Source organism: Pseudophryne corroboree, chromosome 6 (genome assembly GCF_028390025.1).
Source record: "Pseudophryne corroboree isolate aPseCor3 chromosome 6, aPseCor3.hap2, whole genome shotgun sequence".
Lineage (NCBI taxonomy): Eukaryota > Metazoa > Chordata > Amphibia > Anura > Myobatrachidae > Pseudophryne > Pseudophryne corroboree.
Window position 1 is genome coordinate 819,954,159 of NC_086449.1, and position 14,431 is coordinate 819,968,589.

Consider the following 14,431-nt stretch of genomic DNA (forward strand, 5'->3'; position numbering starts at 1 on the left):
AATCAGATAAATTAAATGAAGTGTGTGATGATGCGTGGGTTCCCCCCGATAGAAAATATGGGCGGTATACCCTTTCCCGCCAGAAGTTAGGGCGCGTTGGGAAACACCCCTTAGGGTGGATAAGGCGCTCACACGCTTATCAGAACAAGTGGCGGTACCGTCTATAGATAGGGCCGTCCTCAAGGAGCCAGCTCACAGGAGGCTGGAAAATATCATAAAAAGTATATACACACATACTGCTGTTATACTGCGACCAGCGATCGCCTCAGCCTGGATGTGCAGAGCTGGGGTGGCTTGGTCGGATTCCCTGACTAAAAATATTGATACCCTTGACAGGGACAGTATTTTATTGACTATAGAGCATTTAAGGATGCATTTCTATATATGCGAGATGCACAGAGGGATATTTGCACTCTGGCATCAAGAGTAAGTGCGATGTCCATATCTGCCAGAAGATGTTTATGTACACGACAGTGGTCAGGTGATGCAGATTCCAAACGGCACAAAGGTGTATTGCCGTATAAAGGAAGAGGAGTTATTTGGGGTCGGTCCATCGGACCTGGTGGCCACGGCAACTGCTGGAAAATCCACCGTTTTTACCCTAAGTCACATCTCTGCAGAAAAAGACACCGTCTTTTCAGCTTCAGTCCTTTCGTCCCTATAAGAGTCATATCTGCCCAGGGATAGAGGAAAGGGAAGAAGACTGCAGCAGGCAGCCCATTCCCAGGAACAGAAGCGTTCCACCGCTTCTGACAAGCTCTCAGCATGACGCTGAGACCGTACAGGACCCCTGGATCCTACAAGTAGTATCCCAGGGGTACAGATTGGAATGTCGAGACGTTTCCCCTTCGCAGGCTCCTGAAGTCTGCTTTACCAAGGTCTCCCTCCGACAAGGAGGCAGTATGGGAAACAATTCACGAGCTGTATTCCCAGCAGGTGATAATTAAATTACCCCTCCTACAACAAGAAAAGGGGTATTATTCCACACTACTGTATATTGTGGTACTGAAGCCAGAAGGCTAGGTGAGACCTATTCTAAATCTAAAAAAATTTGAACACTTACAAAGGTTCAAATCAAGATGGAGTCACTCAGAGCAGTGATAACGAACCGGGAAGAAGGGGACTATATGGTGTCCCGAGACATCAGGGATGCTTACCTCCATGTCCCAAATTTGCCCTTATCACTAAGGGTACCTCAGGTTCGTGGTACAGAACTGTCACTATCAGTTTCAGACGCTGCCGTTTGGATTGTCTACGGCACCCCGGGTCTTTACCAAGGTAATGGCCGAAATGATGGTTCTTCTTCGAAGAAAAGGCGTCTTAATTATCCCTTACTTGGACGATCTCCTGATAAGGGCAAAGTCCAGGGAACAGTTGGAGGTCGGAGTAGCACTATCTCGGATACTGTTACAACAGCAGGGGTGGATTCTAAATATTCCAAAATCGCAGCTGATCCCGACAACAAGTCTCCTGTGCTTAGGGATGATTCTGGACACAGTCCAGAAAAAGGTGTTTCTCCCGGAAGAGAAAGCCAGGGAGTTATCCGAGCTAGTCAGGAACCTCCTAAAATCAGTGCATCATTGCACAAGGGCCATGGTAAAAAAATGGTGACTTCCTTCGAAGCAATTCCAGTCGGCAGATTTCATGCAAGAACTTTTCAGTGGGATCTGCTGGACAAATGGTCCGGATCGCATCTTCAGATGCATCAGCGGATAACCCTATATCCAAGGACAAGGGTGTCTCTCCTGTGGTGGTTACAGAGTGCTCATCTTCTAGAGGGCCGCAGATTCGGCATTCAGTTTTGGATGTTGGTGACCACGGAGGCCAGCCCGAGAGGCTGGGGAGCAGTCACACAAGGAAAAAATTTCCAGGGAGTGTGATCAAGTCTGGAGATTTTTCTCCACATAAATATACTGGAGCTAAGGGCAATTTACAATGCTCTAAGCTTAGCAAGACCTCTGCTTCAAGGTAAGCCGGTATTGATCCAGTGGGATAAAACATCACGGCAGTCGCCCACGTAAATAGACAGGGCGGCACAAGAAGCAGGAGGGCAGTGGCAAAAACTGCAAGGACTTTTCGCTGGGCGGAAAATCATGTGATAGCACTGTCAGCAGTGTTTCATTCCGGGAATGGAAACTGGGAAGCAGACTTCCTCAGTAGGCACGACCTCCACCCGGCAGAGTGGGAACTTCATGGGGAAGTTTTCCACATGATTGTAAACCGTTGGGAATTACCAAAGGTGGACATGATGGCGTCCCGTCTGAACAAAAAACGGGACAGGTATTGCGCCAGGTTAAGAGACCCTCAGGCAATAGCTGTGGACGTTCTGGTAACACCGTGGGTGTACCAGTCGGTGTATGTGTTCCATCCTCTGCTTTTCATACCTAAGGTACTGAGAATTATAAGACGTAGAGGAGTAAGAACTATACTCATGGCTCCGGATTGGCCAAGAAGGACTTGGTACCCGGAACTTCAAGAGATGCTCACAGAGGACTTATGGCCTCTGCCGCTAAGAAGGGACTTGTTTCAGCAAGTACCATGTCTGTTCCAAGACTTACCGCGGCTGCGTTTGACGGCATGGCGGTGGAACGCCGGATCCTAAGGGAAAAGGCATTCAGGAAGAGGTCATTCCTACCCTGGTCAAAGCCAGAAAGGAGGTGACCGCACAACATTATCACCACATGTGGCGAAAATATGTTACGTGGTGTGAGGCCAGGAAGGCCCCACGAAGAAATTTCAACTCGGTCGATTCCTGCATTTCCTGCAAACAGGAGTGTCTATGGGCCTCAAATTGGGGTCCATTAAGGTTCAAATTTCGGCCCTGTCGATTTTTCTTCCAGAAAGAATTGGCTTCAGTTCCTGAAGTCCAGAAGTTTGTCAAGGGAGTATTGCATATACAACCCCCTTTTGTGCCTCCAGTGGCACTGTGGGATCTCAACGTAGTTCTGGGATTCCTCAAAACACATTGGTTTAAAACCAGTCAAATCTGTGGATTTGAAGCATCTCACATGAAAAGTGAACATGCTCTTGGACCTGGCCTGGACCAGGCGAGTGTCAAATTGGTGGTTTTTTTCTCAAAAAAGCCCATATCTGTTTGTCCATTCGGACAGGGCAGAGCTGCGGACTCGTCCCCAGTTCTCTCCCTAAGGTGGTGTCAGTGTTTCACCTGAACCAGCTTATTGTGGTGTCTTGCGCCTACTAGGGACTTGGAGGCCTCCAAGTTGCTAGATGTGGTCAGGGCCCTGAAAATATAGGTTCCAGGACGGCTGGAGTCAGGAAAACTGACTTGCTGTTATCCTGTATGCACCCAACAAACTGGGTGCTCTTGCTTCTAAGCAGACTTTTGCTAGTTGGATGTGTAATACAATTCAGCTTGCACATTCTGTGGCAGGCCTGCCACAGCCAAAATATGTAAATGCCCATTCCACAAGGAAGGTGGGCTCATCTTGGGCGGCTGCCCGAGGGGTCTCGGCTTTACAACTTTGCCGAGCGGCTATTTAGTCAGGGGCAAACACGTTTGTAAAATCCTACAAATTTGATACCCTGGCTGAGGAGGACCTGGAGTTCTCTCATTCGGTGCTGCAGAGTCATCCGCACTCTCCCGCCCGTTTGGGAGCTTTGGTATAATCCCCATGGTCCTTTCAGGAACCCCAGCATCCACTAGGACGATAGAGAAAATAAGAATTTACTTACCGATAATTCTATTTCTCGGAGTCCGTAGTGGATGCTGGGCGCCCATCCCAAGTGCGGATTATCTGCATTACTTGTACATAGTTACAAAAATCGGGTTATTATTTGTTGTGAGCCATCTTTTCAGAGGCTCCGCTGTTATCATACTGTTAACTGGGTTCAGATCACAGGTTGTACAGTGTGATTGGTGTGGCTGGTATGAGTCTTACCCGGGATTCATAAATCCTTCCTTATTGTGTACGCTCGTCCGGGCACAGTATCCTAACTGAGGCTTGGAGGAGGGTCATAGGGGGAGGAGCCAGTGCACACCACCTGATCCTAAAGCTTTACTTTTTGTGCCCTGTCTCCTGCGGAGCCGCTATTCCCCATGGTCCTTTCAGGAACCCCAGCATCCACTACGGACTCCGAGAAATAGAATTATCGGTAAGTAAATTCTTATTTTCTTGCTTCTGGCTCTGTAAGGGGGCCGGCGGCGCGGCTCCGGGACCGAGCTCCGAGGCTGGGCCTGTGTTCGGTCCCTCTGGAGCTAATGGTGTCCAGTAGCCTAAGAAGCCCAATCCACTCTGCACGCAGGTGAGTTCGCTTCTTCTCCCCTTAGTCCCTCGATGCAGTGAGCCTGTTGCCAGCAGGTCTCACTGAAAATAAAAAACCTAAAACTAAACTTTTCACTAAGAAGCTCAGGAGAGCCCCTAGTGTGCACCCTTCTCGGCCGGGCACAAAAATCTAACTGAGGCTTGGAGGAGGGTCATAGGGGGAGGAGCCAGTGCACACCAGGTAGTCCTAAAGCTTTTACTTTTGTGCCCAGTCTCCTGCGGAGCCGCTAATCCCCATGGTCCTTACGGAGTTCCCAGCATCCACTAGGACGTCAGAGAAAACCTCGTAATGCCGTGAGTAAAATACCTAACTGCATAGCAAATTTACTTGGCGCAGTCGCACTGCGGACATTGCGCATGCGCATTAGCGACTAATCGCTCCGTTGCGGGGAAAAAAATAATGAGCGAACAACTCGGAATGACCCCCGATATGCGTACACCCGTTTAGTTCCGCAGAGACCCAGTGCATGGCATGTTTTCCAGATATCCTTATGCAAACGTGATGCTTTAATCAGTCATTCAGTACTGGGTATTTTATAAAGGAAACTTGAAGATGTTATATGTCATTGTGTATATGTATTTAAGATACAAGTGACATGTATGTATCATTTTATCATACACAGAGTTCTGGGATTGACGGTGACACTTATTTCATTCCCTATTTACTGCACAGATGCAAGCGTTCTGACCGATTTCATTGTGTGGTCACTAGAGGTCTTATAGGCCCTACACACTGGCCGATTTTTGGAAAGATATGAACGATCTCGTTCATAAATGAACGAGAACTCGTTCATATCTTTCAGTGTGGAGGCTCCAGCGATGAACGATGCGGGGCCCCGCGCTCGTTCATCGCTGGTCTCCCGTCGGCTGTGCATGCAGGCCAATATGGACGATCTCGTCCATATTTGCCTGCACTTCAATGCAGCCGCGTGACGGGGGGAGTGAAGAAACTTCACTCCCCCCGTCACTGCCCCCCCGCTCGTCGGCCGTATCCGCCGTCAGGCAGCTCGGCGGCGGATCGGCTAGTGTATAGGGCCCCTTATTCCTTTCGTGTCTACGGCTGGGATTTCATAATATGCAGCTCTGCAACATCAACCTGACAATCCCATAAGAGCGGGGGCTGGGATAAAGATTGTTCCAGATAACGAGACGCAACACGATCATTTCTATATCCACGCTCCATACTACAGACAAAGCAATCGCTATTACAGCGCCTACGGAAGATGGCCGCGAGCATCTCCGTCCTCGCACGTTTAGCTGTACGGCGGATTACACCAGAGAAGGGCTTTGTGGTGGAATTTACATAGCACCGCAGACGGGCGTCCGACGCAGAATCGGCCGCGTTGTGTGACCAGATAGGGGCCCAGGAAGTTTCTGAGCACACATGTCTCGGGCCTCTAGGCTCATAGTCCCCAGGCAGCCAGATCTGCGTTCCTCTCTACACATGCTGGGAGCCGCCCAGCACAGGGCGAGGCCGCCTCCCAATGCTTGCGAACACATCAGAACTAAGCATGACTCCTGGCAGCCGACATTTTTTTTATCTGATCGGTTGCGAGTGACGTCACACAGCCGCCCTGCAAACACTGCTGACCCGCCCCCATTTTCCTAGCACTGCCCCCGCAACACTCGCCGCTGTCAGTCACTTTGCGGTCGCATCTATCGGGGACACAACAGCAATATGTATGGCCGGGCAACCGCCGTTGCAGCCGGGTCTGAATGACCCCCTATGTACTAAGCCCTGGAGATAAACTACCAGCCAATCAGCTCCTAACTGTCATGTCACAGGCTGTGTTTGATAAATAACAGAAGCGGGTTGGTTGGTACTTTACCTCTCTCCACCTTCTCTCTCTCTCCAAGGCTTAGTACATAGGGGCCATATTATTAGAAACATATGGGGCAGATTTAACAAGTGATACTCGTTACGAATGATAAATGGGGCTCCAACCAATCAGCTCCTAACTGTCACTTTTCAAACACATGACAGGAGCTGATTGGCTGGGGCACCATTTATCATTTGTAACCAGTGATACCATCGGCCGACTTGGCCCCTACAGGAGGGAATGGTTTTGAGGAATGTTCCGCCTTTGCGACCGTAACCAGCGCTAGTGACGCACGTACAGGCGGGTTACCGGCAGTGCTCGCTGGGACCGGGTAATACGGCCACTATGGGTACACGTTTGAATAGTGTAAATGAGTAAAACCCATGTTGTGCATAGGGGGCCCGCACTGTACAGAGGCCAGCCTGACCCCATGGGCCCCTGGGTCAGATAATGGTTTGGGCCCCTTACAGTAATCCGGGGCCTCCGGGCACCCTGGGCCCTAGACCTGAGCCTAGGCTGACCCCATGTTCTTGCTCTAGCCCCACAGGGCACTGGCCAGGGAGGTGCCCCAACCATTGCAGTGGGTCCTGCCAGTGATTCTGCTGAGACTTGTAGTTCCACAACAGCTACAGTGCCATAGGGTGTCGTGGGACTTGTAGTTCTACAACAGCCGGCATGCCTAAATGCCATCCACCCATCATGCCATGTAGTGTTCCCTGCAGTGTACACCCGGACTGTCAGCTCTGCGGCCCAGGGTGACACAATCCAGGTGTACACCCGCAGGACAGGGCACATCTAGGTCCCCGCACGTACGTATCGGGTGTTTGGGGTCACCTCGCATCTCCCCCGTTCCACCTTAACCGGGAGGGTCCCGCCGGCAGCCAATCACCGGCAGGGGGCGTTTAAATCCACCCGACGGGCGCTGGCTCACCCACCGCCATATTGGGCAGCGCAGAGAGCCGGTGACCCGCTGAGCCCGAGCTGCTGAGCCCCATGTCGGGCGTGCGCCTGTCCCCGGGCTCCCCGGGCGTGGAGCGGGTGTCCCGGGCGCCGGGCTCCCCGCGCCCCCCCGCCCGCCGCTGCCTGTTCGGGCCGGTGGATCACGAGCGGCTGTCCCGGGAGCTGGCCCGGTGCCGGGGGGCGCTGGAGGACGAGCAGCGGGAGAGGTGGAACTTCGACTTCTACAACGAGCGCCCGCTGGAGGGGCCCCTGAGCTGGGAGCTGGCGGGGCCCGACACACCCGACTTCTACCGCCGGGGGCCACACCTGAGGCTCCGCGGAGCCCGGCCCGGCCCACAGGAGGAGACGGAGCCGGCCCGGGGGAGGAGGAGCGGCGGGGAGCCGGCAGCGGGTGAGCAGCACGGAGGAAGGGCGCAAGTACGCCCCGCGGGGGGCGGGGACTGGTCGGTGTGTGGGGTCACCACCAGTGTACATGTCACATGGGGTCACCAGTCACCCGACCTGCTCCCCACATACCTGTGTCATATGTCACCGGGTGTCACATCCTTGTGTGTGTGTGTGTGTGTGTGTGTGTGTGTGTGTGTGTGTGTGTCAAATTGTATCATCCTAGTGTGTGTGTGTGTGTGTCTGTCACATTGTATCATCCTAGTGTGTGTGTGTGTGTGTGTGTGTGTGTGTGTGTGTGTCTGTCACATTGTATCATCCTAGTGTGTGTGTGTGTGTGTGTGTCACATTGTATCATCATAGTGTGTGTTACATTGTCTGTGTCACATTGTATCATCCTAGTGTGTCACATTGTATCTGTGTGTGTCACATTGTATCATCATTGTGTGTGTGTGTGTGTGTGTGTGTGTGTGTGTGTGTGTGTGTCACATTGTATCATCCTAGGGTGACACATTGTGTGTGTGTGTGTGTGTGTGTGTTTGTCTCATTATAGCATCCTAGTGTGTGTGTGTGTGTGTGTGTGTGTGTGTGTGTCACAGTGTATCATAGTGTATGTATGTGTCACATTGTTTCATAGTGTATTATATCCTAACATGGTGTCTGAGTGTTACATTGAATAATAATAGTGTTACATTGCATCATTGTGTGTGCATATCTTGTCTGGTAGTGTGTTACACTGTGTGTGGTGGCATTAATGGGGACCTTACATTGTATATCATTATGATACATTATATAAATTATCATAGTGTAGTGAGGGTTGTATTGTATATTAGCGTATGTGCGTGTCACATTGTATCTTAGATCAGCCCTGCATTGTTACTGACTGGTGTGTGTGTTACACAGTGTATCTGTGTCACTTTGTGTTTGAGTGTCTGTAATGAGGTTACCTTGTGTGATGGTGTTTTTATGTGTGTGTTAATATACATGATATATCTGTCATTAATATTGGTGTTCTTGTGTTACATGACACCTGACTGTATAGTGTGTGTGTGTGTGTGTGTGTGTGTGCGCGCGTGCCTGATGTGTTTATATAGTGGCTTTGCTTTAAATTGTATCTATTTATCCATTTATTTATGTGTATATTATATATTTATGTGTTTGGATTGTGGGGGGAAGCCCACACAAGCACAGGGAGAACATACAAACTCCACACAGCCATGGTGGGACTCAAACTCATGACCTCAGTGCTGTGAGGCAGTAATGCTAACCATTACACCATCCGTGCTGCCCCGTATTATAGTGCGTGTTGCATCGTACATTTCATATATGTGTATATATATATATATATATAAGTGAGTTTGTGAGACATTGTATTTGATTGATGTGTATTACACAGTAGATTATTTTCAGTGTTTTGTGTTATACGATATTTACACTGTACCTGTCGTGCTTTGTACATTTATCTGTTGTGTACCTCAGTGTTTTGTGTTACATTCTGCCCACATTTGTCAGATTGTGTCTGTGTTGTATTTGTAGCGTGTTGTGTTGCTTTGTATCTGATTGGCACGTGTGTTACATGTCATCTGGCTGCAACATCTTACCTGGTCTCTCAGTGTGTTTGTGCTACATTGTATCTGAGTGTGTGTGTGTGTGTGTGTGTGTGTGTGTGTGTGTGTGTCTGATTTCATGTGTTACAGTACAACACACAAAATCAGATACAATGGGGTAAATTTGCTAAGATAGGAGTTCTATTTAAGATGGGATGTTGCCCATAGCAACCAAAATCAGATTTTACTTCTCATTTATCTAGCACCTTCTAGAAGATACCTTGAATCTCATTGGTTGCTACAGGCAACATCCCATCTTAAATAGAATTCCCATCTTAATAAATTTACCCCAATGTATCTATCATGCGTGTTTGTATGTGACTTGCATGTATTCTGCGCATTCTACATTTCCCAGCATGCCCTGCTAATCAGCCGCAACAGCTGCATAGCCACAGTTTGCAATATGGTTGGCATAGCGAGGGGGAACTACAAGTGCCAGCTTGCTAGTCCTAACGAGCCAAATGAGAGATGAAGTGGAGACGTTGCCCGTGGCAACCCATCAGGGTCTGTCATTTCATAGCATGTGCTAGATTAATGACAGAAGCTGATTGGGCAATTTTTATCTCTCCAAGGCTTGAGACATCTGCCCCAAAGAGAGAACCTGTTTGTCTCCTCAGCCGTCTCCTTCATGTCCCCTCCTGTGTAACCTGTATGACCTTTCCCCTCAGCCGACGCTCCCACGTCCAACATGAAGAGATCCCACAGGAGGGATGGTGGAGAATCGGAAGAGGGCAGCTTGACGCCCCCACCGGAGCAAACGCCCAAGAAGAGCCGCCCCAGCACGTAGAGGAACGGGTATGTAGGTCTGTGCTGGGGACTCTGTCACTCCTATGTAGGTAGTGTCCTCTCATCCTCACCCGCTTTGTCTATTGCAACCATACCCTGACTCTGGGCATTTCCCACACACCTCCCCTCATATTGAAAGCTGATTGTTCCTGTGCTTTCTGGGGGTGGTGTGAGTATCTATGTATCCACGTTCCTCAGGCTCTGACCACGCTGCTCCTAAATTCATCGCATTGTAGCCATAAGACCGTTATACAAACATAGTGCGACTCTCCGCTGTAAACAACACATAGCGGAAGTCGGGGTGGGGGCTCGGGTCAGGATGTGGTCTGCTGGTAGAACGTGCTTGTGACGTGGGCAGGTATTTGAAAACATATGCAAATAGATGACAATACAATGGTTTATAGTGTGTGTATGTGTGTATGTATGTATATATAATATATGTTATTCACAATGTCTCATGAATCCTTCTCTTTCTCTTCTCTCTTCTCTTCTCTCTTTCTCTTCTCTTCTCTCTCTTCTCTTTTTCTTTCTCTTTTTCTCTCTCTCCGTTTCTCTCCTCCACAGGATCCAGGCTCGCCTTCCCCCAGTGTTGGCTGACTCCTGCCCACTCAGCCCGCGGACTCTGTCACTGGTGGGAGACTCCTGCAAGCACTGATACAGAGTAACACTACACAGCCTGGGCATGACATGTAGCATTGTGCATCTGGCACCTTCAGCTTCTCTCACCACCCGTCTCCTTCCCCTCGCCCCTTGTGTAGCACATAAAATGTTTTAGAGAGGGGTGGGGCGTGGGACGGGTGTCACACTGATTGGAGTGAAGAGAATTATCGGGGCTTAAATGGAAGATCGTCTGACGGATCTTTTTAAATTCTTCAGCACAGTCTGGCCTGTAACACACTGGGAATGGTGTACGAGCTGTCGCAGAGGAGAAAGGTGGTGTTTCCCATAGCAACCTGCAACATTTTTTTTGTTTTGCGCATTTATAAAGTAAAATCAGACACGGGTTTATTTACTAAGCGTAGGGTTCTAAAGCCTGGCGCTTCCCACTGTGTTTGTGCCGGTAATTAAAGCATTGCCATTTTACATTTTGGCCATAAACACGACTGAATGCGCCAGGTTTTAGAACCCTGTGCTTGGTAAATAAACCACCCGGCATCTATGTGTGTTGCCACCTCTTTTTCCTTTTTACCAGCTTATCCGTCAGTCTTCCTGACGCGTTTCAGGCTTCAAGCAAACTGTATCAGTTGTAAGCATTTTCCGTTGCTGTTGCTGAACTACAACTGACAGAATCTCCTCCTAAAGATCATGTGATTAGGGTTCAGTAATAACTACAGTGGGTTTGTGGCACATTAGGGAATCCTAAGTATTACATTTTTATTTTTCTGTTTGAATTCCACCAGCCGTTTAATAAATGAATGGCTGCCTAAACTGCGTGAAGGCTACAGGTGCCCCTCAATTAAAACATTTTTTTTCATTTTATTACCTCCACCTGACCAGTGGGTGACAAACATCTGTTCCCAAGGCATGCAGTTACTGATAGCAGCCAGGCTAATGTGGGTGCAGGTGGTTAGGTGGTAGGTTTTCCTTACATGGCGCGTTTCACCAATATCTTTGAGTGAATGCAGATTTTTGCAGGTCCCAATTTAAGAACCTTTGGGGAACCACCTTCCACTGTGCCAGTTAGTAAGTACTCAATATCACAACAGTCATGATCCAAGAACAATAGGATCTGACTGGCTGTCTATGGAAAAGTGAGGGTTAAAGCAGGAAATCAAAAGTAGGTGTTGCCTGAATTAATTTAATTGCATTTAGTGCCGCTGCTCCCAAAAGGTCTTCTCTCATTTCCTGGCGACCGTTTCATCACTCGGAAAGTATTGTTAAAACTCTCTCTTGCTGGCTGTAGCACTGTATGGCCTCACTTTGGCTTTAGTTGCTCCGTTGATGCAAATGCACAGCACCACCTACAGGCTGTGCCAGGTACTGCACCAGATTTACTCCTACACCCAGCAAAATATAGTTTCTTCAATAACAGTCTGTGGATGGAGCCGTAAGCATTACCCACCCCACCCTAACAGTGTGTTCAGGTCGTACTCGTGCTGAAAGATGGCTCCACAGTATTTTTTTTGTTTTGTTTTTTAAACAATTTTTTTATTACAGTTTTTCTTTTTTTTTTATGCTTGTACATATAAATATATCTATTTTTTAATTTGTGATAGGGTTTGAAAAAAAAAATTAATCTGATCTTGAACATTGGCTTCAGCTGTGTGACGACAACATTCGGGTTGTACGCTTTCTCTTCATCCCACCAACACATTTCCGTTATTAAATTGGGGAAACCAGTATCTTGGAACAGTACTACTTTTCCCCCCCATCCTCGCCAGAGACAGTGGGGGGGTGGGGGGGTGGGGTTAATCATGTTAAATCATATTCACACTCGGCTTAGGGTATTTTCCGGGTGCACAGCCCACCCTACAATCACAGGAAGACGGGGAGGCGGAATATTTCTCCAGTACTGCACTTCCTGGGCGCTGGAACCAGCAGCGTTCAGCAATAGTACTGTCTCATCACCTGCCCCGCGGTGCGTTGTCTTTGTATGTAGCATACTCTATGGTGACCAATTTTGAGATGTGTGTGAATTGCTGTGTAAAGACACTGAAACATTGTACTAACTTATTTATGTTTTAAAAGAGAAAAAAAGAAAAAAGAAGTTTTGTTTAATCTAAAAATTTAATTTTTAAATTTCTGTTTTTTTTTTTTTTTTTCAAGAAGCCAAAGCGGCAAATTTTGTGTATCTGTAAATGCTGTTTATATATACGTATATATTTTTTTTTTTCTTTTGTTTTGCTGAAGTGTAGCAGGGTTGTTGTTTTTTTTGTGTTTTTTTTACAATTTTTGTTTTTTTCTCGGTATAATTTGGCTGTAGAAAAGATTGCAGACTGAGCCAGATGACTTATAAGAAAAAAAAAATATAGTTTTGTTTTTGTTTTGTTTTTTTGTAAAAGTTTGAAAAGAAAAAAAAAAGTTTGATTTGCTGTACCAACCTCATGCAATCTGAAAATAAAACAAAAAAATAATATTAAATTCCTGCACAAAAACAGTAAATGTTTTCTCTATCGCTAACGACACCTTAGACCTCTGTTTACCCAAGGGGGGATGTACTGTAGGCAGGATCCCGGCAGTCACCATGGGTTTAGGCACTAGGGGGGGGGGGGGGGGGGGTTGGGGTCCGGCTGCGGGAGGTAGCGGTTAGGGTCCGGCTGCTGGAGGGGTGGGTTAGGGTAACAATAGGCACCAAAATGTTGGGCTCTTTACCATATTAGTACCACTGCTACGATTGTGACAGACTTAATACCATAGCCAACTAAGAGCAGTCTCCAGGACTGCCATCAGAAATTGTGGGGCCCGGGACTGACCAAATAGACAGCCCCCCCCCCCCAAAAAAAAAAGAGTAGATTCTGCCACACTGCTCCACCCCAGGAAAGGCTTGTTTTAAGTCCTCCATGTGCCCATTGTTAATGTGCAGCCTATGCAGCTCTCCCGGTATTGGCGGCAGGAGCCAGGGGTGGGCCCCCTCTCTATACGGGTCCGGGACTCCAGTCCCCGCAGTACCCCCCTGGTGGCAGTCTCAGAAATACTTAGGGCCCGGAACAGCTTAGGTGGGTGTGCGCTCCTTCTGCGGGACTTAGGAGTAACGAGTAGGTGGGCACCATACCATGCGTAGGGAGGGTAGTGTGGGCAGAGCAGTGGCGTTTAATAAATGACCCACGCTGCATCACTCTAGAGATTTTGATTCTGATTTTCTTTATTTTTTACCTCCATTTTTGCCTCCCCAGTAAACTGAGGTTGGGCCAACTTTACTTCCATCAAGTGTGTTTTCCAAATGTCTGGTTATCTCGCCCATTCATAGCTGTGCGCTAATGCTGCCGCAGATGAGATTGTTGACTTGGACGATGTGGGAAAATATAGTGCGACAACTCCTGGGATTTGTATAGAGACGCTCACCGGAGCCTTCGTAGCTGCCCGCAACGGCGCACACATCGCAGCATCGACGCAGACCCGGGAAGAATTGATTCCCTGGGTGATTCTATGGTTACCCAGAATGGCACCCAGACGCCGGGGATGTTCTTCCTGCGTACAGGATCGCAGACGACAGCTGATACACACCCGGAAAACACCCAAGTTTTAGCCGCCCCTCTCCGTTACCTCCCACAAAACGTCCGCACCCTGTCGATCATTTGCAAATGAATCCTTACTGTGAGTGTAATCGCAAATAAATTGCTGCGCGAGCGCATTGCGGCACAGATGCATGCGCAGTATATTGATAATGGTTCAGTTGTGAAAACACCAGCATAGTGTAGAACTGTGACTCGGGCCCATAGTGACTAATATAAGCCAATGTCGCCAGCAGCGGTGGTCACTCCTCACGCGCTGGGCCTGATTATGAGACTTGTCCAGTTCGGATGAAATTCTGTACACCGGCCGCAGACGGACGCCTAATGCCAGTTTTGCTCTGCAGCAGCCCCGTGTGCTCTAGAGCAGCCACCGTCATTACCTGCAAGACATACAACTGCAATAGACGTCCACTTGGCAT

At 48.5% G+C, this 14,431-nt stretch overlaps 1 protein-coding gene across 1 annotated transcript; it reads left to right on the forward strand.

Moving 5' to 3' along the window:
* Nucleotides 1-7,010: 7,010 nt before the first annotated feature.
* CDKN1B (cyclin dependent kinase inhibitor 1B) lies at nucleotides 7,011-12,921 on the forward strand. Its single transcript, XM_063929164.1, has 3 exons — nucleotides 7,011-7,454; nucleotides 9,723-9,849; nucleotides 10,405-12,921. Exons 1-2 carry the CDS (start codon nucleotides 7,097-7,099, stop codon nucleotides 9,839-9,841), a joined length of 477 nt encoding a protein of 158 aa, XP_063785234.1. The 5' UTR covers nucleotides 7,011-7,096; the 3' UTR covers nucleotides 9,842-9,849; nucleotides 10,405-12,921.
* Nucleotides 12,922-14,431: the final 1,510 nt, after the last annotated feature.